The 27505-nt window shown below is 65.7% G+C and overlaps 1 protein-coding gene across 7 annotated transcripts in view; it reads right to left on the bottom strand.

Moving 5' to 3' along the window:
* AHDC1 (AT-hook DNA binding motif containing 1) overlaps window positions 1-27505 on the bottom strand; it is a 50761-nt gene that overhangs the window by 7658 nt on the left and 15598 nt on the right. For 5 of the 7 annotated variants that reach the window (XR_005952677.1, XM_041404673.1, XM_041404674.1 and 2 more), the window contains 2 exons: window positions 1121-1283; window positions 343-383 (listed from right to left, as the gene is read on the bottom strand). Coding sequence is in view for 1 of the 7 variants with exons in the window: in XM_041404670.1 (XP_041260604.1) it covers window positions 343-383; window positions 1121-1283 (204 nt within the window). In the remaining 6 variants the exon portion in view is untranslated. Of the gene's footprint in view, window positions 1-342; window positions 384-1120; window positions 1284-13930; window positions 14041-14456; window positions 14899-27505 lie in introns of those variants that run through there. The other 2 variants (XM_041404672.1, XM_041404671.1) reach the window with 2 other exon arrangements.

Raw genomic sequence — 27505 nt, 5'->3', positions numbered from 1 at the left:
AGGCACCGCCAGCCGAAAACAGCCAGCGGAGCCTCACTCCAACGCCCTGTTCTCAGGGATGAGGTCCCCGTATCCACCCCCCAGCTCCCTCTGCCCTGTCAGCAGCAAGGACCCGACTGGCACCGCAGGAATGTGGCAGCTCTGCTCACAGCTGGGAAAATGGGGCCTTGGGGGAACGGGATGCCTTCCCCAGCTCGGGAGCAGGGGGCTGGATGTCCTCCCCACACCAGCCTCCAGCACAGAGCCCCCTCCCAGGTGAAGAGGGGTGAGGGTCTGGGTTTTCCCACCCCACCCTAGGGCAGAGTTTGGGTGTCTGCGGGGAGGGCTGGGGCTGGAACTTACCCTCGGCTTTGCTGCTGCTCCTGCTATTGCACTTGAGCTCTCTGCAAAGGAAAGGGTGTGCGGGGTCAGCCCCGCACGGGGGGGGCTCACTTAAGTGCCCACCACCCCCGTGCCAGTCCCTGCACGGGACGTACCGGGGGCTGATCCTCCCGAGCTCCCCCGGCCGCCCATCACCGAGGCGTCACGGGGGATGGGCAAAGAGGGGGAGGCTGCCTCTCATCTGGGGGACAGAGGGGACAGGTTGACGCCCCCCTCCCACCCCCAGCAGCACCAGCACCCCTCGGCGGGGCGGGGGGCGGCGGGGGTCCTTTGGTGGCGCTGCCACTAGGTGTCCCCGGCGAGCCGCGCTCGGACACGCGGGGGGGCTTGGCCCGAGGAGGTGCTCAGCACATCCCACCCCACATCCCCCCGGCTCCCACCCACCCGCGGACACCCCGCGCACAGCTGCACCCCCCGCCCGCGGGGACACCGCCCGGGGCCACCCCTCCCCTCGCCGGGACGCCCCTCTGTGGCTCCTGCCTCAGTTTCCCCTCTTGGGAAGGGGGTATAGCGAGGGTCGTGGTGGGGTGGCTCGGGCACTCGCGGATGGGTGCCCACTGCACAGGGGCTGCAGCCCCTCTGTTCACCCCGAAATCCCAAGCCGGGAGGCTGTGCAGAGCCGGGGATCCCCCCTCGCCCTGTGTCTCCCGGACAGGCGGGACAGAACAGCGGCAGCGAGACCCGCCGCCAACCCCCCCTTGGCGCCGCACCCCAATTTTGGGGTGAGGCTCCCAGCTACCTGTTCCGGGGGTGCTTGCAGTGCAGGTTCACTCGGAAGCTCCTGCTGTCGCCGTCGCTGCCGGGCTGGCGGGGGCCGGAGCCCTGGGCACGCGGGGACCACTCGGCTGGCGGGCTGGCACCGTTCTCCAGTGCGAGGGGCTGGCAGGCGACCGAGCTCCCATCTGCTCGGGAGAGACCCCCGCACATCAGCCCAGCGGCCCCCTCCCCTGGGGGTGCCACTTGCCCCGGCTGCCTCGGGTGCCCGCAGGGCCGGGCACGCCGTGTGCCACCCGTTGACGCCTCCCCCTCGAAGCCACAGCCCACGGGGACACCCACGTTGTGCCCCTAGCCCCATCACGGATGCCCGGGGTGGCGTTTTGGGGCAGGACAACCCTTTCCTCCCCACCGTGTCCATGCCTCGAACTGCCCATGTGAGGGGGAGCATCTCCCCGCCGGGCTGCAGGCACACGTGTGCTCCTCCACATGGGTGTGCACATTGCACACGCGTGTGCAGGAAGCTCTGGCCCCCCACTCTCCTGCAGGAGCACCCCCAGCCGTGCCCGTGTGGCACAGGGGTGCACGGTGCAGCCCCTGAGCCCCTCGCAGTCCCCCCGTGCCAGCACGTCCGCCTGGTTTCCCTCCCCAGCGCCGCGTGTGAATCCCTGCCGCTCGGCTCCCTCCCCCAGCACACACCCGCAGACACACACACGCAGCCGCTCGGCGTGATCCAGGCTCTTCCCGGTGTCTGGATTAGCGTGACAACTTATCAACAAGGCAGGGAAAGAGAATTCAAACCTGTCAGTCCATCCGCATCCCCCCCTTTCCCCGTCTCCCCGCCAGCCTTTGGGCGCAGCGCTGGCACCGCGGAGCTGCGGGCACCTCGGTGTAAAGTTACACCAAGGGCTATGTGGAGCAGGAAAATATGTGCTAGAAAGACCGGTCTCGTCTCTGCTGAGGCTGCTGGTGTGCCCAGGGAGCTGTCGGAGGGGAGGCAGGCAGGAAGGAAACAAACGGGAGGTTTTCCAGAACAGCCGCCGAGAGCTGGTCCCTGCTGCTCGGGCTGCACGGGGAGTTCGGGGTGTCGGGGGGTGTCGGGGGTGTCGGGGGGTGTCGGGATGCATCCCCCCAGCTCTGCGCCGCCGTCCCCCGCTGTGTCGGTGGCGCACGGAGCTGCGGCTGCTCCGGCAAACACTGCGGGACGCCCGCGGGGTCCCCAGCGGGGCGCGGGGGTCTCTGGCCACGGTCACCCCCGGCGTGCGGGGCCGGGCGCCGCCGGCGCTGGGCACAGCTCACGGCTCTTCCCCCGCACGTCCGGCTCCTGCCCTCGGTCCCACGGGGGGCCACGCGTCCCGTGACACGCGGGGGACACTCCGTGCGCCGCGACTCCGCCCTCGCCCCGTCCGAACCACCCTCCACGGCGGGGACCACCCGACCCCCCGAACACCCACCCAGCGCGGGGGGCAGCGCAGGTGGGAGCCCGGCACGGCGCTGGGGAGGGGGCTGCGCTGGGGAGGGGCTGCGGGGCGCACCGGGATGTTCGCCGCGCCGCCGCGCTCACTTTCACCTCCCCGCTCAGCCCCAGGCAGCCGCCACATGTTTCCCATTAGGCTCTCCGGACCTCGCCATTCCTGGCTTCCTCGCCAGGGGTAGGGCCTTTTTCCTTATTTTTTTTATTTTCCCTTTTTTTCCCCTTTTTTTTTTTTTTAATTTCTTTTAATTTTTTTTTTTCTCCTCCCTGGTTACAAAACACCAGCCGAGACCACACAAGCGAGGAGGGACGGAGGGAGAAGCAGAGATAGAGATGGGCGCCGCGGGCGGGGGAGAGCCGGCCAGACCGGGTGCTGCGGCGGGGCCGGGGGGGTGAGGATGAAGAGCGGGGGGATGAAGCGGGCGAGATTGCAGTCACCTCCGCTTCCCACCTCCTGACCCCGCAGCCCTGCAAAGATAACAGCCCCCGAAGACTGCTGACTCGCCTCGCAGAAATCCAATATCCTCGCCTGGTGAACTAATCGACTACCTGGGCTCCCACCTCCCCTGCCCGGGCTTAATCCTGCTGCTGCAAAGCTTTAATTAGTTTAACGGTTTCAGGCTTGACGGAGGTTGGCGGCGAGAGGAATCAGAATCATGGAATGGTTTGGGTTGGAAGGGACCTTAAAGCTCATCTCTTCCAGCCCCCTGCCACGGCCGGGGACACCTTCCACAGGACCAGGCTGCTCCGAGCCGGCAGGATGTCCCCCGCCTCCCCCACTCCACCCAGACAGCGTTCCCCTGTGGTGGGAAGGGTGCCGTGGGGTGGCAGCACGAGTGTGCAGGGGGCTGCAGGCGCCCCCAGGCCCCGCTGAGCTCCCCGAGGCTGCTGGCACCCAGCCCCGACCCGCGGCGCTGGCACAGGGCGGGCACGGAGGGGCCGGCTTGGCACCGGCGTGGCGGCGGGGGGATGGAGGGATGGCCCCGCAGGACACGGACGTGGTTTGGTGCCCGGCTCCGAGGCCACCCAGACGTCAGGGTGGGGCCGGAGATGCCACCGGGAGACAGGCAGGCGGCAGGGACACAGCCGCCACACAGATGGGGACACGCTGGCCCGACGCCTCCCGCCCCGCCGGGCCCCGTGCCCGGCCGCCCGTGGCGGCAGCGCTGGGGACGGGGCGTCCTCCCCATCGCCCCACCGCCTCGGGGGTCCCCGGGCACCGCGGGGCGCTGCCAAGGGTCGGGGTGGCCCGAAGCACCCCCACACGGGCGTGCCCGGTTCCTGCTGTCCCCCGTGTCCTGTGGGCACAGCTGGCCTTCCGCTGCGGGGTGCCCTGCCGGACCCCCGAGTGGCACGGGGGGGTCCCACTGGTGTCGCACTCGGGGACGCCGTGGCGGTGCCTGTCCCTCGCACGCTCACGCTCACACCGTGGTGGGTTTTCCTCCCCCGTTCCCGCTCATCTGGGGCCACCACGGGGGCGCAGCTCCCCTGCCCACCAACCCCCCCACCCCTGGGGCAGCGGGGAACTTGTCCCCTCCGCGCCCCGTCCCTCGCACCCCCCTGGCCCCCTCCCAGGCGCCCCCAACGCCCGCCCCACGAGTTCCCCCCAGCCCGTCCTGCGCCTGCTGACACCAATGGAAAATCCCCTCCAGTGACAGCTTCCTGGCAGGCGCTCGCCGAGGGTTTCCGTGTTCCCCAGCCAGCCCCCACCGGCCACCTCCTCCCTGAGCCACGCGGGGGGTCCCTCCGCCCTCGCCCCCTCCACGCCGACCTCCACATCCCCTCTAATTCAGCATCACAGACCCCAAAGCACGCGGGTCCTGCTCCCTCCTCCTCCTCCCCGCGCCTCACCCCCTGCCAGCAGCCTGCCCTCCTCCGAGGTGGGGCACCCATCAGCGCCAGGGGTGTTTGGGGTCCTCTCTGGGTACCCCTGGCAGCTCCCAGAGCGCCCACCCGCCTTGGGGACCCCCCACCCTGGGGATGGGAGCAGGGCAAGAGCCGGGGGTTCAGAAGGGTGGGCACAGATGGGTGCTGGGGCACACAGCGCCTGCAGGCAGCCCTGACCCTTCCTTCAGCTGTCACCCCATGGCTGGAACCCCGCTGTCACATCCCCCCTGCCGTCACCACGTCCTCCCGCTGCCCTGACTCCTCTGCCATGCTCTTAATTAGGAGATGGAGCAGATGGCGCCTGGGTTTCATCTTAGGTAACGGGTCCAGACGAGCTGCTTGGCCGCCAGCTCCCTTTGTGGGGCTATGAGAGGGTTTTTTGGGGTGCCCCCCGAGCAGGGAGCTGGTGAGGGGCCCTGTCCCTCCAATGCACTGCGGAGATGCTGCGGGGACTGTGGTGCCAGAAGGGATTGGCTGGCATGAGGGGCAAACCCACCTGGGCTCTGCCCTCACATCATGCCAGGGTGTCACATCCCCAGGCAGGCTCAGACACACACCTGGCACTGGGAGGGGGGTCTAGGACCACTGGGCTATAAACAAGGGGTGCCAAAGGTCTTGACATCTCCTCATAACCCAGAGCTGCAGGAAGGTGTTCATTTCCCTGGTGGGAGTTCACTTCCCTGCGATCCCCCTGGTCCTGGCAACAGGGACCCCAGGGACACGCCCCTGCTGCTGGGGACAGTGCTGAGTCAGGGGACGTGGCCCTTCTCCTGGGCCTGGCTCTGGATGTGCCACCGGGGTCTCCTGGAGCTCACCCCCACCCGGCTGGTGGCTTCCTCCAGGCCTGGGGTCCTGTGGCACCCTTGATGGGCTCAGCCCTCAGCCCAGAACGTGGCACGGTGCCCTTGGGGTGGGCAGGGGTGGGGAGGCCTGGTCAGGCTCCTATTCCTACTGCTGCAAGAAACCATCTCCCCTGCAGGGACCTTCTCCCTCAGGAGAAACCATCTCCCTCAGGAGGGACCATCTCCCTCAGGAGAAATGATCTATCCTGACACGACCACCTTCCCTGCAAGGACCATCTTCCCTGCACGAAACCATCTCCCCTAAACAGCCACCTCACCTGCAATGGCCACTGACCATCTCCCCTGCCAGGACCATCTCTCTTGCAAGGGCCATTTCCCCCATCAGCCATCTGCCCTGCAAGGACCCTCCCCTGCAAGAGCCACGCTGCCTTCAAGCACCATCTTCCTTCCCCACAAGGACCATCTCTCCTGCCACGACCATCTTGCCTGCCATGATCACCTTCCCCACAAGAAACTGTCTCCCCTGCAAGGACCATCTCCCCGTAATGACCATCTCCCCCTCAATGACCATTACCCCTCAAAGACCATCTCCCCGTAATGCCCATCTCCCCTGCAAGAAACCATCCCCCCACAACAACCAATCCCCCTCCAGCGGCCATCTCACCCAGCGATCATCCATCCTGCCCCTTCCCTCTGCAAGGACCCTCCCCCACCACCCCGCGACCGTGGCTACCCCGCTGCCCCGGAGGCTGGGGGCGCTCAGGTGACCCCCGTGGCATCGCCCAGCACGGCTGCCGCCCCCGGCTCCCTTGGCCCTGGAGGGGTCTGACCCCCCTGGTGGCTTTGGGGGGGCTCCAGAGGGCCGGGGAGCGGCTCGACAGATGGACCGCAGCGATGGTGGCACCTCGGCCGGCTGGAGCCCAGCGCCGCAGTTCGGAGCTAGCAGGGAAACCGGCTAAATTTAGCTCTTCCCTCGGTGCCAGCTTTGTTCCCCCGCCCCGTCGAGCCGGCGCGGGAGGCGAGCAGCCTCCGGGCCCCCTCCTCTGCCCTGCGGGGGGACACGGGACACACCGGCACGCCTCCCTCGGGGTGCCGGCTCGGGGCACCGGGCGCTCCCCGGGCTGCGGCCGCTGCCGGCGGTGCCACGGGGGGCCGTGCCCGGTGCGGGGAGCGCACCCCAGGGCCCCCGCGGCGTGCTGGCGGCCCTGAGGCCGCGCAGATGCTGGCGGCCCCCCTCGCGGGCTCCCTGTTATAGCCACAGCATGAGTCACAGCCCCGGTGTGTCCCTGCCCAGCGCCGGCCACGCCGGGTCATGTAACACCCGCGGCCGCGCTGGCTCGGAGGGGGCTCCGCTGCCTGCCCGCGCCGCCCCCCGCCCCAGCAGCGGCACCCAGGGCAGCTGCACAGCCCCCCGAGACCCCGCTGGAGGCCCCCGGGGGTCGCAGCGGCGATGGCCGGCTGGCCCCGCTCCCCGCCGGGGCGCTGCGGGTTAACGCCAAGCGGAGCCGGGATCCTGCGAGGCCAGTAACATTTGGAAGGCGCCAGATGGACGCGTGCCCATGCCGAAAGCTCGCTCGGCACAGCCATGCTCCCCCGGCGCTGGGGCTGGGGGGCTGCCCAGGGCGGCAGAGGGGCGCCCGCCGGGAGGGGAGGATGCTGAGTGCGCCCACCGGGGTCCTGGGTCCCTGGTGCCCACCCACAGCCGTGCCAGGCACCAGAGCCGCCCGGCCGCAGCCTCATGGCGCAGGCAGCGGGGACGGGCCCAGGTGCTGACACCGCGCCGGGGGGACCAGGTGGGGACCGAGGGGGGGTCTGGGTGGGGGGAGAGCAGCCAGTTGCCTCCCTTGGCCAATTTTAGAAACTGGCTAGACAAGAAAAGCAGAATGAGCCGGGCAGGATTAACGGCCGTGCTGGTGTCAGGGTGGGTTTTTTTTTTTTTTTTTTTTCTTTTTTTTTTTTTTTTGTGGGAGGCACACACGAGTTGAGCGGAAACTCCTGGCTGTGGATCCTGTTTCCTGGGAGATGCGGCCGGCTGGGGCCGAGCTGGGGTGTGGGAGCCACGGGGGACAATGCCAACACCGGCGTGATGGGGCAGGGGTGTGGGGAGGCGGGGGCAGCCCCTGCCCCACCATGCCGGCGGCCTGGCACCCCAAAATATGCAGGTATGGAGGTGGTGCACCCACTAACAGGCCTGAATGCACACAGGAGGGTTGTGCACGTGCAGGTGTGTGCACAGGTACACGCAGGGGGAGGGTTTGCACACACCTGTGCAGACAGGCCACGCAGCAGCGTGGGCACACACAGGTACAGCAACATCTGGGGGCACCCACGGGTGGGTCACGCATGTGCCAAGCATGTACAGGTACACACAGACACAGGAACACGCACAGGCCCTGGTGAGCGCGCCGATGGGTGCACACCTGTGTTACAGGTACACAGGTGTGCCGGCACCTGGAGGTGCAGCACCCCCCTCTGGAGTCAGGATCACCCCTGCCTGGAGGTACAACACCCCAGGGCAGCACCCACGAGCTGCAGGGACCCCCAGGCACCCAAAACTCCAGCACAGCACTGCACACCCCCATCCCATACCCTGGGGTGGCAGTGGGGTTTGACCCCAAAACACAACTCACCCTCCCCCCCGAGAGGCCACGGCGGTCCCCCAAAATCTGGGGGTGTGAAGAAGGGGTCTGCCAGTGCCACGCAGCGGGGACATGGATAGCAACGGGGAAACTGAGGCAGGAGCAGGGTGGGCACTCCTCCAGTGACTAGGGTGTCCCCCATGCAGTGGGGACATGAATAGCGATGGGGAAACTGAGGCAGGAGTAGGGTGGGCAGCGCGGGGGGTGCTGATGGGAACAGGGAGCTGCAGCCAACTATTCCAGAGGAGCCAGGCGTCCTGTGGTGCCCAGCCCCAGGCTCGGCCCCCACCCAGCTGCCCCCATCTCCGGTTACAGCGCGGCTCAGGCTCCCCAGGGAGGGGGATTGGGGCACCCAGGTCTCTCTGCACCCACCCACGCCGCCCTGGCACACCGAGGCAGCCCCGGGGAGCGCACACACCTACAGACACACCAATGTTTGCTCTCCCCCCTCGCCGGGGAGCTCTCCATTAAAATTGGAAGAACACAAGTTGCCGGCAGAGCCCCGGCGCGGATCGTACACAGGCTGTCACTCACACATCACTTTGTAGATGCCCATAAATTGCTTCATTACCTCTTCTAATTGAGGAGAACGCAGCTGCTGTGGGGCGGTGACGGAGCGCCTTCCCTTTGAAGGATGCCTCGCTCGCCAAAGACGGGTCCGGCAGAGCCGCAGAGCCCCACCAACATCCCAATAATAATAATAATAGTAATAATAGCCATAATGACAGTATCCAGGCAAAACCCCCTGGAAAAGGGCAGTGGGACTCACATGCGATGGAGCCTGCTTGAGGGAGGGGGCTGAGGGGTTGGTGGCCCTGTACTGGTGGGGAAACTGAGGCACAGGGAAGGATGCACCACGCACATGGAAAGGGCGGGCGTGGAAACCCCCGCATCCCATCGGGACCCCGAAGGGGAATATGGTGGTGACAACATTTCGGGAAAACCCAAACTCAGGGGACCGAGCATCTCCCTACCCGCAGATTTGGGGGGGCCAGGAGAATGCTCAGCACCACCCAAAACTCCCTGGAGAACTTCCCACCCTGCTCAAGGGCTCCATTCTCCCATCTTCGCCGGCACGACGCCGGGGGTCCTGCCACCCCCTGGTGCCCTCTTCCCCTGCGCCCCCTCCCCGCGGGGCCCCCCGTCTTTGTCTGGCGGCGGCGGGCGGCTGCGGCTGGGCTCGGTCCCCTTGCAGGATACTGCAGAAGGATTTACTGTATTGCAGCTTGTGCTGGCTGCAGCCCAGCGCACAATAGATTAGCTGTAGCCCAGGGCAGCACGTTGCGGGGGAAGGAAGGTGGGATTCATCCGGCTGCAGATTGCAGGGCATTTGCTGCAGTATCCTGCAGGATCCGGACGCTCGCCCCGGACACCCCATCACCCCTCTCCAGCCTGGCACAGCCACCTCGAGGGGCTCGTGCAGCCCCCTCCTCATCCCCTCCACCAAATTCTACGGCAGGAACGCTTCTCGTGGCCACACGGGCTGGGGGACGCCCTGCCTGTTCCTGTCCCCATCTGGAGGTCCGCAGGGGCTGCAGTCCCCGGTGGCACACGGGTGCTGGGGGGACACCGGGCCCCCCTGGCTGGGTGCGACGGCACAAAGCTGGTGCGGGGAGGGAGCCAGGGACTGCAAGCAGCACTAATTGATCGCGATTAATTCAGCTCCTACCTCCTCGGGTGGCAGGAGAGATGCTGAGACACAAGCGCAGCCCACAGAGCTCCCCAAACAGGCTCTGCTCTCCCCTGTGCCCGCCCCTTCCCCCATGGGGGACCCACGCTGCCTGTCCCTGCGGGTGTGGGGGTCTCTGGTGGGTGCCCAGCTCCTGCTGCTGCCTCAGAGGTGCCGGGGATGGGTCCTTGGTGTGGACCCACATTCCTGGGGTGCTGTTGGAGGGTGAGGGTCCTGCTAGCTCGTCACCCTGTCCCCCTGAGGTGCAGGGATGGCACACAGGGAGATGACACTCAGGCGATGGCACGAGGGAGCAGATGGGCCAGGGGTCCCTGATGGCCTCGTGGTGACACCGTGACATCTCCAGCCAGTGGGTGCAAACCAGGGGACGCAGGAGCGCTGCCGCCACCTCCTCCCGTGCCCAGATGCCACCCCACTGGGGACACCAGGCACCCCGAGGGCGCCCGCAGGCGCCGCGGGCAGGGGGGGCTGGCGCTGCGGGCGGGGGGACCCCGGTGACCGTCTGGATTTGGAGGGGTTTGGAGCCTGCAGATTCCGGCTCCATAATCCTACGTGGGATGCAGTTTCCACAGCAACAGCGGGTCAGAGGGCAGCGAGGGGAGCCGGCTGCTCCGCTCGGGATTGCAGCGCTGCCGCCGCTGCCGAGCGCCGCCGGGAGAGGTGTCGGGGCGCGGGGCCGGCCGGACCACGGCGGGGCCGGGGGCGAGGGCAGGCGGCGGAGAGGGGCGCGGGGGGCGCGGGGGCGGCCGGGCTGGTGCTGCCGGGGAGGCGGCAGAGGCTCAGTGTGGCGTTGTCAGCAAAGATGTCACTAATTGTCTGCAGGAGCAGCAAACTCTCGTTAACCCTTGGGCAGCCGGCGGCGGGAGCGCACCCGGGCACGCAGGGCCGTGTCCTGGGGCTGCCCCGCCGCTGGGGGTGGGGGGGACACTGTCCCGGGTGTCCCCACCGCTGCCACCGCCCCGCTGGCACGCTCTGGGAGGCACTGCAGCCACCTCGGCCCAGCGTGTCCCAGCTGGTGACCGTGGGCAGCCCACTCGTCCCATGGGCTCTGGCTTTGTCCCCGTCGCCGTGGGTAAGCAGGGGCCCAGAGGCAAATGCTGTGCCAGGGCCACTGGGCAGGGTCGCCTCGCCCCCGGCCACTTCCATGCCTGGTCACCTCCTCCACCGCCATCCCTGGCCAGCTCTGCCCATCTCTGTGCCCAGCCACTGTCCCCACGGGCACACCCGGGGTGCAGAGGGGTGCCCGGCACCCCACGGTGGCCGCCTCCCGACGCACAGCACACTCCACACCTCACCGCGGCTCCATCCTCACGGCCAAGGACAGGCGACCCCCCGGCTGGGCTCACGGCACGAGCACCCACTCGCCCCGGGGGGCTCCGGCCGGGGCTGGCACCGGCGTAGGCACCGGGGCAGAGGCAGAAATGGCTTTCCCACCTCTCAGGCAGCTCCAGGTAGACCTGGAAGCGCTGCCGGGAAGCGCTGACGTCGGCGGGAGCGGGTGGGGGCGGCGGGGGAGGCCGGGGCCGGCAGAGCGGGGTCAGCAGAATGCCTCCGGCTCCGCTCGCCCCTGCCAGCCGTTCCGCGGACCTTTTGTTCCCATTCCGCACCTTTCCCGGCGCCTCCTGACTCCCGGGGCTCCTGTCCGGGGGGCCGGGGCAGGGGCCCCCTCCCACACTGTGGGTTGTGGTGAGCAGGATGTGCCCAGCGTGGCTCATGGCACAGGGACACGAACGATGAAGGGGACGTGGGCACATCCGGCCCCAAGGAGAGGTGACTGAAGGAGGTTGTGGGGCTCTGTATGGGGGATCTGAACCCCAACCTAAAAACCTGACCCCACCTCCCTGACAGCCCTGGGGAGGGGGCGAAGGGCAGGAAGGCAGCAGGGCTCGGCATCGCAGGGTGCCGGGGCATCCCCTGGAGCCCGTCCCAAAGTACAGCCAGCCCGGCGAGCTCAGTGAAGGGGAGGGATCCTGCCCGGCGGTAGGAAATGTGTACAAAACCAGTGCTCCCACTGCAGGCAGCCGCTGGGACTGGAAAAACGCAGGGCACAGCCCTCTGCCCCCCTTCCTGGTATCCCAACGCCCCGGCAGCACACAGGGACACAGAACTGCTGGCTGGAGCTCATCGTGCACGGGGACAGCACCGGGGAGCCCAGAGAGAGCCCAGCTCCCCCCGTCCCCGCTGCTGGTGCCTGGGAGGAGCCGGGCTGGGCAGGTCTGGACACGTCCAAGGACTCTCCCAGCCTCCAAGGACTTTCGGCTGGGGTTTCCTGTGAGGGATGCAGGTTTGCAGATGTCACAACACTCCGGGATTTCTGCTCCAGGAGCTGCTTGGACCCACACTCGCTTCAGCCCCGTGGGTGCCCATTGGTGGGGAATCCTTGTGCCAAGGCTCCCAGGGTGGCACAGCCACACCCTGCCCAGCACGGCTCACTGAGGGCATCCTGCAGCTGGCACTGCCTGCAAACAGCTCCTCGGTGCAGCACTGCCTGGGGGCCTCCTGGTCCCTGGCATTCCTTCCATCGCTTCCAGCTGGAGTGCAAACACTCCCCTGGATGCAAATTCATCCCACTGCAGGGTGCAAACCCACGGCTGGGTGAACCCCTCCCCTGGATACAAATCCCCCTCCAGACACAAACCCGCCCCTAGACACAAACCCATCCCCGGGTGACTGCTCATCCCTGGATGCAAACACATCCCTGGGTGAAAATTCATCCCACCACAGGGTGCAAACGCACACCTGGGCGAAAATCCATCCCGGAGAGATAATTTATCCCTAGATGCCAACTCATCCCTGGGCCCAAATCCGCCCTGGATGCAGATCCGGCCCCAGGGTGCTGCACCCCAGCAGCACCCCCGTCCTTGCCCAGCCCAGCGTGGTCTGTCCCCCAGCAGTGCCACCAGGGCCGGGCTGCCAGCCGCGCCCTCCGCATCCGGCAGACAGGTCTCTCCCCCCAGGCTCCCTGCTCGGTGTCTGGCTGAGCTAAGCGTATTTAGCGCTTTTAATTGTTCTTAATAAATCAATCCCGCCAGCCCCTTAAATCATTTTTGTGGCTTCCCTCGCAGCCGTCCCCGCGGCCGTGCCGGTGTGGAGCCTGCTGTCTGCAGGGCTGCCGGGAACGGGGCCGGGATGGGGCAGCGGGACCCCCCCTGCCCGGCCTGGCAGCCCCCAGAGCCGGGGAAGGGCCTCAGTTTCCCTCCCTGCGTGGGGTGTTTTGGGGATGCACCGGCCGCTCGCCTTCTCCCTGCTGTGTGGGTTCAGTCACCCCAATTTCGCAGAGATTCTGGGGACACTGAGGGACCGCAGGTCCCTTCTCTCACTCGCGGCTCCTCTCAGGGCCAGCGCTGTGGGAACAGAGATGGTGACAGTGGATGTCACCCTTGTGGCACTGCTGTCCCAGCCTGGTGTGTGGAGGTGCCTGGACAGAGGTGCCTTGTCCTCCAAGCCCCTGGTGCCACCATGGACCCAGGCACACGTGCCACCCCCTGCCCATGCCCGGCTGGCCCTCTTGAGGAGGAGACCAATCCAGCTTGTGACACCCCCGTGGGACCAGTGCAGGCCCCAGTCCAGGTGATTGCTGAGGCTGGGATGGTGCTGACACCCAGCTGGATGACAACACTCCTCTCTTGGGGTCACATTACACACCCCACACCTCCTGAGCACCCTGCAGCATCTCCCAGCACACCCAGCCCCACCTCCTGCTCCATCCCACCACCCAGCAGTGCATCCTCATCCATCCTACCAGCCAAGGTGCATCCCACCCCACTGCACCGCCCAGCCCTGCCTCCTGCCCCATCCCACCCCTAATCCTGCCTCCTGCCCCATCCCACCCTGCCCCATCCCACCCCTAATCCTGCCTCCTGCCCCATCCCACTGCACAGCTCCACATCCCATCCATCCCGCCAGCCCCCCCAGCCCTGCTGACATTCCTCATGGAAAGGATGAAGTCCCAGCACCCAAGTGGGACCAGCGCAGCCCCCAGCCCTCTCCATGCTCTCAGGGCTCAGAGTTGCACAGGGGTGACAGTGACACCCAACTAGATGGCAATGATCCTATTTTTGGGGACACACTTTGCACCCCACCCCATCACCAACACCCTGCAGCGCCTCCCAGGGCACCCCACCCCGCATCCTGCTCCATCCCAGCACCCAAACCCTCATCCCACCCACCACCCCAGCCCACAAGCACCATCCCACCGCCCCCTCCAGCCCCGCTGGCGCTCTCCACGGCGGAGATGAGCACCCAACACCCAGGATGGCTGCCGGGGGACATGTCACCGAACAGACTGTGCTGGCTTTGGGCGAAAAACAAACCCGGCAGGGCTTGGAGGGAGAGAGCTAACCTTGACACAGTTGCAGCAGTCACTAATAGCAGGCAATATGCCTGTTCTTGGGGGACTGTTGCAGTTGCTAAGATACTGGCAGCCGTGTGAATGGAAATGGGTCAGTAAACCTGTGGAGAGATAGTGTGACACTGTAACCGGCACAGCTGTTGCAGCCTACATCGAAATCCCACCCTTTCAATATTTATCACTCTCCGCCTTCGGTTCCTTCCTCCCAGCAATTTTTTCCACGTTGGTTTTGCCCGGGGTTGGTGAAATCACCCCGAAGACTTTAATGAGATGAGAGGTGGTGGAGCGATGGGATGGGGTGGAAAAGGCACGGTGCAGGGGGATGAGGAGGGAAATTAAAGCCCCCACTTTGGGTGGGTGTCTGTCCCCCGCTCCCCGCCCCACTCCCCGAGCAGGATGGAGCCAGTTCTTGGAGAGATTTAACAGGAAACAGGCTATAATCCCCCTGGTAGGAAAACGGGTGAAAAGGTCAATTTACTTCTGTCCCTCGTTTAGGCACTGTGGTGAAATTACACACTTGCAGGAGCATGGCTGCGAGGGGAGGGAGCGCTGCTGTGTCCGTCCTCGGCCGTCCGTCTGTCCTCCCCGCCTGCTGCACGCCCTGAGCCTCCCCAGGGCACCCCGAGCACCCTTCACATGGCCCAGGAGAGCAGCCACGGGCCCCAGGGCAGCCCACAGGTGCCACCCATCCCTGCCAGCAGCCCACCCGCCGGGCGCCCACAGGTGCCCAGCCCTGACCTCGGTGCTCCAGCATCCCCCCACGTCCTCCAGCACGCCCCAAATGCTCCAGCACCCCCCAAAAGGCTCCAGCACGGCCCCCATGCTCCACACTGAGCCTCCTGAATGCTCCAGCACTTCCCCAAGTCCTCCAGCATCCATCCATCCAGCGTCCCCACCCCAAGTGCTCCAAAATCTCTCCAGTGTTCCAGCATCCCCCCATGTACTCCAGCACCCCCATGGCAAATGCTCCAGTGTCTCTGGAAATGCTCCAGCGTCTGCCCAAACAGCCCAGCACGCTCGCCCCAAAAGCTCCAGCACCTCCCCAAACATTCCAGCACCCCAAAAGGCTCTAGCACCCCCAAAAGGCTCCAGCACCCCCAAAAAGCTCCAGCACCCCCAAAAGCTCCAGCACCCCAAAAGGCTCTAGCACCCCCAAAAGGCTCCAGCACCCCCAAAAAGCTCCAGCACCCCCAAAAGCTCCAGCACCCCAAAAGGCTCTAGCACCCCCAAAAGGCTCCAGCACCCCCAAAAAGCTCCAGCACCCCCAAAAGCTCCAGCACCCCAAAAGGCTCTAGCACCCCCAAAAGGCTCCAGCACCCCCAAAAAGCTCCAGCACCCCCAAAAGCTCCAGCACCCCAAAAGGCTCTAGCACCCCCAAAAGGCTCCAGCACCCCCCAAAAGTCTCCCGCACCCCCACATCAGCACCCCCTGCCCCACGCTGGGCTCAGCTCCCCCTGCCTTTGGCGCTGCCACAGCTCAGCCGGGGTGGGAAGGGCCGGGCCCTGCAGGGTGGCACAGCCACGGGAGGACGCCGGCAGTGTCCCCTGTCCCTGCCCCAGGCTGTCCAGGTGCGGGGCTGTCCCGGCCCTGCTGCGGGAGGAGGCTGAGAACATCTGCTCGCAGGGAAGAGGGACAAGTCCAGGGAAAAATGCCGAGCTGCTGGAAGAGGCCCTCGCGGCCGCGGCTGGGGGGGAACGAGCCCCAGCATCCCTCCCGCGCCACAGCTGCACCGGGGAAGGGAAACTGAGGCACGGTGGAGCCAGACAGCGTGACGGGGGGGTCACCAAGCCGCGAGCACCGGGGTCACCCCCAGCTCCCAGGCTGGAGCAGCATGGCCCGTGATTTATAGGCAGGGTCTGGCATCGGGGGGCAGCAGGGGAGGACAGGGAGGAAAGGGAGGCTGCAGGGAGCGAGGGGAGCGGCGAATCCCCTCCTCCCAAAGACGCTCCTGCCACCCCCCCGCAGGTGGCTGGAGCAGAACGGTTGATATGGAGACAGGGAAGCACAGACTGTCTGGGTAAGGTGACATTCGACAGATGCCAGGTTCAGACTCGCTCCAGCCAGTATTCCCACCCCCTCCCCGCCTGCTCCAGCCCCCACGCAAAGGCATGTGCGGGGGGGGGCAGCTGGGGAGTGGGGCACCCTGCGGTCTGCTGGGGGGGGGATGCCACCTTGTCCCCCTCCTGAGGCACCAGCACCCCGAGTGTCCCTGGCCAGGGCAGCCCCTGCACCCCGTGGTGCAGGCGAAGGTGCCAGAGAGCACCCACCCAAAACGATGGGGAAGCCTGCCCCGTGCCAGGCAGGCACAGCTGGAAGATTTGGGGGGACAGGATCGCCCCCCAGCACCCCGACTGCAGAGAGGGCAATTAGCTGATGCCCAAGAAGAAATGGCCCAACTTTGGGGGGAGCAGAGGCTTCGCACCTCCCACCCAGGCAGGCTGGCACTGGGCATGGCAGCCCCTTGTCCCCAGTTCACTGCCCAGGGAGGGGTCCCAGGCTGCCAGACCCCCGCCAGCAGCGGTCCTGTCCCTCTGCACCTCGGCAGGACCCCTCTTACCCCTCCAGGCTGGGCATCAAAGGCATGCTGGAGGGATTCCTGGCGTGCAGACCCTGCTGCACGGGGCAGGGAGGGACAGGGCAGTGGCACGGGCACCCCCTGCACCCAGAACAAGGCCTGCAGAGAAAGCAGTGGGCTGATTTGGCAGGGAGGGGAAGGAGCAAACACAGCGGGAGCAGCAGGGGGCGGGGGGAGCCCCCAGCACTGTCCTGTCAGATCCCTTCTGGCAACGCTGCACCCCGAGCCCCGGGAGCTGGGATGGCTCCGGGGCTCCACTGAGCGGGGTGATGGGGGTTGCCAGCCCACACAAAGCCCCTCCAGCCTCTCCCCTGCCCCCGGCTGCTGCTCCCTGACCCCCAGTGCGGGGAGGTTGGAAACTGCTAATGAGCTCGGCCCTTTCCCAGCAGCCCGGCCCGGCAGGTGAGGGTCAGCGCTCAGGGACCCCCGGCCTGGATCGGCGGAATCGGGAGGCGCCTGCTGAGGGGCTGCAAAGCCTCCGGCACCGCGATGGGCTCCAGCACTCGCTCGGGCTCTTCTGTCTCCCCTTCATCACCCTCTGTCTCTCAGATATCCCCAGTCTGCTCCGCAGTGATGCTTGGCACAGCCCCAGCTGGGGCACGGCCCCAACCTGGGGACACCCCGCACCCCGAGGTGAGGGGACACAGCCCCTCTCCCTCCTGCTCCCTTCACTGCATCTCCCTCCTTCTTCCTGCTCCTCTCTGCCCTAAAGCCAGATGGATTTCACCGCTCTGCTGAGCTCCAAACTCCACTTCCAGATTTTCAGTGCGACCTTCTGGCTACCTGGATCCGGCACTGCAAGATGCCCTCTCTGATCCCCCCTCCCCTCCGGCCCCCCAGCATCCCCGGGGGAGCCAGGGCTGGATGCAGCCAGGAGCGGGATGCAGGGGGAAGCTAGGGGTGGCCGGGGAGGAGGAGGAGGAGAGGGAGGAGGAGGGAGAGGTCGGGCTGCACCTGGATGCAAGACCAGCCTCAGGAGGCTTGGGTTGTTGTGTTTCATCCAGCCTGGCCCAGGGAAAAGCAGGAGCATGGTCAGAGGGAGCCTGGCAAAGCCACTGCACGTGTGGGAGGTGCTGCCGTGGCTCCTGGGGCAGCCTTTGACCTCGCTGCCTACACGGAGGGTCCCCCAAAAGGGCCCCCGCTCTCCTTGGGACACTGTTCTGCAGGGATGTGCTCACTCCCCAGGCTGCTCTTGGCTCCCCAAGCCCGGATCCTGCCCCAGGGGCAGGCAGGGGTCTGTGGGACCCCTGTGTCTGGCTGTCACTGATCACAGATAACCAGGGGGAAGAGAGAGGAAAGAAGGGAGGAAAGACATAAAACTCAAAAATATCCCAAACCCCCATTCAGGCACATGAGGCACCATGGGGTGTAGGAAAGCAGAAAAAAATAAAAAATCCATGGAAACAGCTGGAAAAAAGCCCCAGAGCCCCAGGTCACCCCCACACGCTGCCCCCTGCCCTCGCTGCTCTCCCCGCCGGTTATTTCCAGCCCTCTGCATCCCCCCTCCTCCTCCTCCCCATTCCCTCCCGGCACCCTGCTCTCCTCCGCTCGCTCTTGCATTCTGGTATTTGGTGTGTTCCTCAGCTGCAGGAAATTCCTGATGCTCTCCATCATGCAGGCTGCTCGCATCCCCCGCCCTGCCCGGCTCCCCTCCAAAGGACAGCCATGTGCCGGACAGCCAGCGCCGCCGCCATCGCTCCCCTCCCAAAAACGGCATTTACTGCTCTCTCTTCGCCTTCCCTTTCTCCTTTGGGTTTTTTTCCCCTTCAATTATTCTCAACTCTAACCCTGCAAAACACCCCCTCTCCATCTGCGCCAGGGGCCGAGGCCGCCCGGCTCCGGCCATTCCCCTGCCTGGCTTTTCCCTCCTCGTCTTCCTCTCTTCGCGAGACCGCTCCTGATCTTATTTTAATTCGTCTCAGACGGTGTTGGAGTGTTATTTTAAGAGAGAGGATATGCACAGACATTGTGTTTTCTGCTTTTTCCTGGCCCCAAGCCAGGCTCTCTGGGCTGTCAGCTACCCACTGTGTTGCAGTCACGTGTGGGAAGAGGCAGCCAGAGCCAGCCTCACAACTCCTGGTAGCAACATGGAAATCAAGTGTGCACTTTCTTCCCTCTGTATGTGTCTGTATTATTAATAGCGTCTCTCTCCGTGAGTTATCCATAATGTATCTTAATACCTGTCCGTGGGTAAATGATGTATCACGGAGCGCCCCGGCTCCGCGCGCCGCCGAGGGGGGACCGGCGTCGTGGCGGTGCCACCATCGCCCCTGAGGTGTGCCACGGGGCTGGGGGACAGGGCAGAGGGGTGGGGATGGAACCTGGTAGCCACGAGCTGCGGCGGCGTGCCCCAGCCTGCCGGCAGCTCGCTGAAACGGGCATGTGGGGAGCAGCGGGGTGCTGCAGGCAGGATGGGCCAGCTGGCACCGCGGTGGCACCGAGCGATCCCTGGCACTGGCCAGGAGGTGCCGGGGGACACCGATGTCCCACGCTGTGGGCACTGGCGCTGGCTGCTCACAAAGGAACGGCACGGGTCACTGCACACCCGAGGGAATGCAGGAGGCAGCGGGCAGCAGGGAAGGTGCAGGATAGACCGGCATCGCATGGCACGGGTTGGATGGGCATGGCATGGGTTTTATGGACATGGCATAGATTGGATGGGCATGGCACGGGTTGGATGGATGGCACAGCACAGCACAGAGCTCAGAGCTTGACCTTGCAGGACACAGATGTGTCCCAAGAGGCTCCACCTCGGCAGGAGATGCCCAGAAGAGTCCAGGGGGCTCCCAGCCCCAGGAGGCTGAGCGGGGCTCCCCCCGGGTCATGCACATGCAGCCAGAACTGGGGCAGCACCCAGGCCCTGCATGCACTGACAGCTGGTGCTGCCCCTCTCCAGGCTTCCCCTCTGCATCCTGGGGGTGGAGACACCAGGGCAGGTAAACAGCCTGGGACCGGGGTCTTCCCAGTGCCAACCAGTAATATAGAGACCACACATTGATCCATACTGTGCCTTCACCCCCATTACACCTAGAGAGCAGATGTGCACGCAGGAGCACACGGGCACGAACATCCCACCCACCCCTGTGCACCACCTTGGCACACAGATGTGTGCAGGTGTTGTTTGAACGTGGGGCTGCCAGCAACGTCCCCGGGCAGCAATGTCCCTGCCTGCAGTGTCCCGTTCCCACAGCACCCTGCACAGCCCAGCTGGGACACCGTGCCCATCCCCACACACCGTGCCCAGGGTGCTGCAGCGTGCACGGGCACAGCAGCACCCCAACCCCAGGGGGTGCCAGGCGGGGCAGCCCTGCCCCCCGACACACAGCGGGAGCAGTGTGGGTGCCAGCACCCAGCTGGGGTCATGGGGAGCAGGAATCCAGGAAGGCGAACTGGAGCTCAAAGCTTCACATTTCTGGATTCTGGTTCCCGTTTCTGCTCCCGGCTGTTTCCATGGAAACTGGCGTCGGACCTGGGAAAATAAGGTTAGGGTTTGCAGTGGAGGCCCACTGCCAGCCTGCCTGCCTCTGCGCCCCTCCGGCCCTGCCGCCTCACCGGGCACATGCCTGGGGACCCCCGTGCCTGTACCCACACGATGCCCAGGTCTGGGGGCTGAGCCACTCCGGCACCCCCTGGCATCTTCCAGCACCCTCTGTTCTTCCACCTGTGACCCCTGGGAGCCGGGCACACACTGGGTAATTTGGGAGCCCCATGCTGCTCCCTGGCATGCTGGTGAGGGTGGCGGGTTGGCGGGGACACCAGCCGGCCCCACAGCCCTTCCCTGCCCTCCCACTCTCTCCCCTGGTGCTCCAAACATGGCACAGCTCAGCCTCCATGGAAACTTCCCAACAAAGCTCATGTGGCCATGACACCCCACCAGCCCCACCGGGACAGGGGACACTGAGACTGTCCCCACTACTGACGCCCCGTCTGTGGGTTCCACAAGGAGCCAGCCTCAACAGAAACATCATCCTCCCCTTCCCCAGCTCAGGATCCCCAGTTGCTCCAGGGAAGGTGGGGAGTTGGAGGGGGGAAGAGAACCAGGACACGACACCTCGGGGGAGCCGTGAAGACTAATGAATGGAGGCTTTTAAAAAGCACTTTGACTGAGAAGTGCTATAGTAGGAACTAATTATCCCTCCCGCCTGCGCGCACCCTCGCACGCCGGCGCAGCCGCGTCCTGCTCCCTCCCGGAGCCACAGCTGCAAAATCGCAGCCAACCCCGGCTCCGAGCACCAGGCAGCCACGCCAACAGCACTGCCCTGGCCGGGGAGGATCCCCTCTGGCACCCCGCCACCCTCCTGCGCCCCCCGTGTGCCTGCGCCCCCCGCTTTGCTGCCACGGCCCCCCTGGCAAAGCTGGCAGCAGCAGGCTGGGGGCACAGGGTGGTGCTCACCGCCCTCCTTGCACTGGGGTTTTGGGGAGTGCTTCCTTTTTAGTTGAAATCCGCCATTTTACAGTGATGGCAGGTAGGCTGGGCAGCCAGGCCCCGTGGGTGCTCAGGGATGGACGGCACCTGGCACGGCGGGGCGGGCGGCGGAGCTGGCACAGACCCCGTCCCCTCGCAGCTGTGACCCTGCAGCCCAGCAGTGGAACCAGCCCTTCTCCCTGCTGCCCAGCTCTCAGCAGCAGCCAAGGGCAGCAGGGAGACACAGGGAGACGCCCCAAATGCTCACCCCGCTCAGCCGAGCAGGTCTCCAGGCTGCCACCCTGCAGCAGCCGCAGCTCTGGGGCGGTGCCGGGGGTGCTCCCTGTCCCTCCGCATCCCGGGGTGGGATCTGGCGCAATCCCATCCTGCCGTCCCAGCACTGCCCGCTGCCCCATTTCGCATTCCAGTGTGGGCCGGCCCCGCTGCCCTCTCACTCCCACCCCCACCCCGGGCTGCGTTTCAGCTGTTGTTGAATTCTGTCCAGGCTGGATTCATCACAAGAGCCCTCAAGCGGCTGCAAACAAACAGAAAAAACAGGGAGCAGGAGCGCGCAGAGCGATCGATCGGCGCTGGGGGGGCCTGAGGCCCTTTGGCAACGCCAGACCAGCCTCAAATTCCTCACTTCCAAGAGAAAAGGAGCTGGGGATGAGCGGCAGGAAGAGGGGGATGGAAAGCACAACAGCCACCAGGCGCTGGACCATGGCGGCGAAGCCCCCGGGCGCGGTGCTGCGGCGATGGGCACAGAGTGCTGCTGCCTCTCCCTTCCTCCTGGAGACGGGCTCCTACCGCTCTGAAACTTCCCTCTTGTGGTTACTGCAGTTAAAAAAGCAAACAGGAGACTTGGGTGCATTAAAAAAGAAATAGGAAACGGCACAAAGGCTGGGAGCACCCGCAGGGATGGGCTTTGCCCAGCAGCCGTGGCACTGGGGTGGCTGCTGGGTCAGGGTGCTCGTCCTGGGGGCAGCGAGGAGAGACCCCTCACCTTGGCACTGCAGAGGGGCCTGGGCACTGGGAACACGCGGCATGTGGTGGGCAGCTGCGGCCCCAGCCCCCAGGGATGGATGGTAATGGCAGGGGAAGCAAACAGCAACCCCGCTCCGGTGGGAATTGCCACCACTGGAGCTGCGGGGTCAGGTTGCTGCGCCTGGGTTTTTAAGAGGGGCTGGATAATTTTTACCACCACTAACGATCCCATCTGTGCCTGACACGCTCCAGCTCCGAGCCCAGCATTCCGGCAGGGCTCCCACACCTCCCTGCCAAGCCGCTCCAACTCGCCTCCCCCTGCCTCGACTGCTGACAGCACAGGGCCCGTGCACGGTGCTGCTGGCACAGGGGGCAGCCGTGCTCCTGGCGTCTCCTGGTGCCACCACTGTACCCATCCACGCTGATCTGGAGGGCTGGGGGTGACAGCCATGGGGTGGGCAATGCAGAGATGTGACAGTGATGGGGATGCTGCACAGCCCGGGGGCACAGAGGAGCCTCTCCAGCTTCAAGGAGAATTTAGCAGGGTTTTTTTGGCAGTGGTCCCTTGCAGGGTGACACTTGCTGTCCTCTCTGTGCAAGGACAAGGACCCTGGGATGTGCTGGCACCATTTGCCCTCTTCCTGGCTCCAAACAAAGACCTACTAGGGGATGCTGCTTTTTGGGAAGGGGGTTTGCAGCATCTTGCCTGCAGAACTCCCTGCCAGATCCCATCCAGCCAGGAGCTGAGGGGCACAGCACCGGTGCCTGCAGCACAAGGCTCCTCTCCCTGCAATGTCAACCTGCTGCTCCACATCCAAGGCTGCCCTTGGAAAAGCTGTCGGCTGCGCCGGCTGGTTTGCCAAGCCCAGGACAAGCTCTTTAGCTCGACTCTGCCAGAACAGATGCCTGGGCGACTGTAATTCTTCCTAGCATGGATGGAGGGGGGGGATGTGTGGAAAAAAACCCAACCTCATTTAAGCATTGCAGCGGCTGCTCCTCCTTTCCCCGGCATCCACAGCGTCGCAGCCCCACAGAGGGTCCCCCAAAACCCGAGGGGTGAGGCGGGGAGAGGCTGGGTGACGCCAGGAGGGAGGCAATGCCCAGAGGGAGGACGGCGTGGCACAGCACACGCTGGAGCTGAACGGGGCTCTGCTGCCAGCTGGGGAGGAGAGAGCGACCCGCTGCAAGGACAAGTGGGAAGCGCGAGCTCGGCGTGCCACCGGTGTCCTTGCAAACGCTCGCCTGCTCTGTCTCGGTGCTCCCCACAAAACAACAAGCCCGTTCTCATGGCAATGTCCTCTCCAAAGAGCACAGGGAAGGGAGCACGGTGACACGCTCTGGAGGGGCCGTGCCCCTTCTGCCCCCAGCACAGCGCGGCTGCGGGGCAGGAGCTCCAGCCCGGCCATTGCACTGCTGGAGGAGGCCAGCAGCGTTTCCACATGGATATTTTCTTCCACTGGCTGCAGTTTGGGGCTGCCAAAAGCCAAAACAAGAATGGAAACATCCCATTTTGTTGGCAAAAATTCAAGGCAGGGTTGGGGTTTTTTTCTTTGGTTTCGGCTTTTTCCTTTTTTTTTTTTTTTTGTTCTTGTCTTTGGTTACGAACGGAAATTCCCTGCCATGAAATCATGACGAAACCCCAAACCAAAACACAGCTTGGACTGAAACCTTCACCCGATTCCCCGTGGATCCCATGTGGGGCTGGTCCCAGGGCTGGGATCACCCCACACAGCCCTGGGACCGAGCCCAGACCCCACTGCGAGCCCCAGCCCTGTGGGAGGTGAGGGGATGTTGTGCTTTGGGGATCCCTCCAGGGACACGATGTAATTCCAGCCTTGGAATGTACCACTTCCCAGCCCTGGTCTGCACCACCCTGCCTTGGTGATGGCACCTGGCAGCCAGCACCAGGCCTGACAAAGCACAGATTTGTCCAAAGGGAAACTGGTCCCTATGGATGGGGACAAGCAGGGACCAGGATTGGGGTGCCAGCGGCTCCAAGCATATCATTAGAGCAGTGTCTGCTCCCAGGAAGGTGCTCTGCAAGAGCAGCTGCTGGGAATAGCCTCATGCAGCCCATCCCAGGGAGTCCGGATGTGGCCAAGCCCTGGGGCTCACCCCTGCAGCCTGCCCAGCATTCTCTCCTCCCATCCCCTCTTCCCACCAGATGTTGGGGCTGGAGGATGAAACAGCTCTTCCCAGCCCAGTCCCCGCCGCAGCTCTGCCCAGCTCCCGTTGCGGAGCCGGGATCCAGCCAGGCAGGCTGAGCGAGGCCGAGCCTTTGTCCGGCTCCCCCCGCCGCGCTGCCCTTATCTATCGGCTGCGGCCGCCTTGCCCAGAGCCGGCACAGGGTGGCGGCAGCCCCGGGCTGCTGGGGCCCTTCTCTCCTCCTCCTCCTCCTGCCCCAAAGCCCCTGCGCCCGTGTCAGCCCCTGATAAGCACTGCCAGCACCTCTCCTCCATCCCTGCCTGTCCCCAAAACCGGGAGACCCCCCTCACTGGTCGGCGCTGAGCCCCAAACCACGCACTGGGCACAGCACCACAGCATCGCTGCCTCTGCAGCCCCGGTCTGCTCCTCGGGGGGGGCGAGCATCCCTCGGGGGCTGCAGCCGGGGCAGGGCTGGGTGAGGCGGGGTCCGGGGCAGCGTGGAGCCGGGTTATCTGTCTGCAGAGCTCCGTGCACAGCAATTAACCTCAAGAGAGCAGCCGCGGCTCCTGCCAAGAACCACATTAGGTGTGTGTGGCAGCGTCTAGACATGTGAGAGACCAGAGGCCTTGATCTGGAGGAAGGCGGCTCCATCCCTTCCCCCAGTCCTTGCCCCACAGGGACCCCCTCGCTGGGCTCTGGCCAGCATCGAGGAGGGAGCACCAGCCAGGAGGGATGCGGGGACGGGAGCGGGAGGCTGGGCTGAGCATCCCTCTGCGTGGGTGTGGCCCCAAAGAGCTCCGCGCTGGGCTGTTAAACCAGGACTCTCCTGCTTGGCACACGGCACGGCACGGTATCCTCAAGGATCCACACCCTCGGGCCCCCAGCCATGGAGGGAGGAGGAGGAGGAGGGTGGCTGCAAGCACTGCCTGAGCCATCTCCCACCAGGAGCTGCGACAAACGTCCCATGGAGCCAGCAGCAAACCCCGGGAGCAGCCCTGGAGTAGGGGTGGTGGGAAGAGACCCAGCTCGCTGCTTCCCGTGCCAACCCTGTCACCTGGGGCAGGTGGGATGGAGCCAGGTGGGCACCGTGGGGGCTGGGCACCCTCCCTGGCAGTGCCCCTCACACCCATGACACCCCCTTGCTCTCACCTCCCGGGTGCAGCCACCCCAGACGGCTGCAGGATGCTGGGGAGAAGAGATTTTCCCGACGTTAATTAATTAAAATAAACAGCAAATTAAATACAGCAAAATTAAAATAGCTCCGGAAATTAATTTTCAACAAAACCCACCTGGAAAGGCTGGATATTTAAAGAATTAATGGAGCCCTCTGAGACCATAAAGAACCGCTGAGCTCCCAGCATCCAGAGCCCCCTCCGAGCCCGCCCGGGGACACAGCGCTGCGGGGAGGCTGGGATGGGACCCTGGAACGGGCCTTGGGAAGGGACCAGGATGGGACCCGCACCTCCTGGCAGCTCTTGCCTCGCAGCTGCCTGCACGTGCCTGCTGCTGCCACCCTGGGACGGAAGGATGGAGAAGGATGCAGGGATGCTCCACACCATCCCAGCGGGAAGCACCGGCCCAGCTCTGGCTTGGCTTGGCACAGGGCTCTGCGGGGGCACCCAGCTCCTGCCGGATTTGCCCGGGGGCTGGGGGCACTCGTTGTGGTCCCTGTGTGACGCCCTCGAGCACAAGGATGTCCCCGGAGGGTGACCAGAGCCCGCTGCACCGAGGGAAACCTTGACCTCCCAACCCCGTCTGCCTGGGCGCCCCGGCTGTGCCCCCCACAGCTCTCCCCACACATAATCCCCCGGCCAAGGTGGATTACTGCGCGGACTGGCTGCAAACAAAGCTCCTTACCAGGCTCGGCGGGCAGGGCGGTGGGCTCCCGGGGGGCCCGGCGGGGCGCGGGCCCGGCTGCGGGCGGGCAGCGCACGGGGCGAGCGGCCGGCGAGCATCCCCGCGCCCGCCGGGCTCCGGCTGAGCCCGGGCACGGCTCGGCACAGCTCGGCACACGGCTGGGCCGTGCCAAACCGCCCGGGGCTGGGAGGCCCATCCGGCGCCAGCCCTCCCACGGCCAAGGCGGCGTTTCCTCTCCCTGCGCCCAGCGTGCGCACAGACCCCGGCGGGCGAGAAAAGGCTCCGGAAGGAAATGGAGAAAACAAGACTAAGCCGGCAGGTGGAGAGCAGGAGGGGCCGCGGTCACCTCCGCCCCGGTGCGGGGTGCCAAGGGGCATCTGGGGGTCCGCACCTTCCTGGTGCTGCCGCCACTGGGCTGCTCTACTGCATCATCCGGGGAAACTGAGGCACGGCGGCCGCAGCTTGTGCGGAGCCCCTCGCTCTCCCGGGGAGGGAACGGCTCCCCCCCGCCGCGGCCGGGATGACACCAGCTCCCCATCCTCCTCCCGCTCCACCCTGTTCCTGCAGGAACCCAGGAGTCCGGGCTCCGGGCAGGCAGCCAGGGCCTCCCTCCTGCCCGCACCTCCCGCCCTGCCTGCTCCGGGCTGGCTCCCGCATCCCTGCCCGCTTCACGCCGCACACACCTTCCCACCGCGTGTCAGGGCGACCTTGGAGCGCTGCCGCTGCCGCTCCGTGCCAAACTTCGCGGCGATGCCCACGGCACGGCCGGGGGTGACGGATCGGCAGGAAGGGGGATTTTTTTCCCCATTTGTTTATTCGTTGGGTGGGTTTTTTCCCTTGCTGGAGACAAAGGCAGGCTGTGTGCCCGGGCGCAGGGTCCGGGGGGTGCCGGGACCCCGTGGCGATGCCGGGCCAGCCGCGCCGGGGGCTCTGGGTGGCCGGTTTCCTCCGCACACAGATGGCTGTTTCGACTCAGTCGAGCGCTTGACCTAAATCTCCTCCTGATCCACGGGAGCTGCAGTCCCTCAGCAGCACAGCTCAAGGCAAGGAGGAGGAGGAGGAGGAGGATGAAGGGGGGGACCGCGGCCAGCTGCGGACTGGCGGGAGGGTCGTGCCGGAGGGCCCCCACCCCGGGTTTGGCAGCAGGGCCGGCGGAGGCGGCAGTGGAGGGAAGGAGGGAGGGAAAGGGGGGTGGAAAAAGAAAAAAAAAACTCTCCCACGCTTCGAGCTCCAGCGCCGGCCGCCCGCGCCTGCGTGCTGCACCCACCGGGACGGGGCAACCGCCCCGCCGGGCTCGACGCCCCGGCAGACCACTTCCTCGGAGAGGGGCCCGGCGGAGGAAGCTCCAACGGCTCGAAAGTTTCGCCTGTGACTCAACCGCTGGCTGGGGTGACGGAGCCGACCCCGCAAAGGGGGGGCCCTGGGATCCCAGGGGTTCGGGGCATCGGGGTGGGGGATTTTTTTGGGTTCCCCAGACGAGGGTTGTCTGCGAGGCATGGCGCTCCACCCCCAGTGTCGGAGCAGCCCAAACCGGCTTCCCAGCGACAGCAGAAAGCTTTTAAAATCCCCTACGCGCGGCATGACTCACTCCAGAGCCAGT

This window comes from Onychostruthus taczanowskii, unplaced genomic scaffold (assembly GCF_017590055.1).
Source record: "Onychostruthus taczanowskii isolate IOZ18803 unplaced genomic scaffold, ASM1759005v1 scaffold218, whole genome shotgun sequence".
In the NCBI taxonomy this organism is placed as follows: domain Eukaryota; kingdom Metazoa; phylum Chordata; class Aves; order Passeriformes; family Passeridae; genus Onychostruthus; species Onychostruthus taczanowskii.
This window is presented reverse-complemented; position numbering and strand designations above follow the sequence as displayed.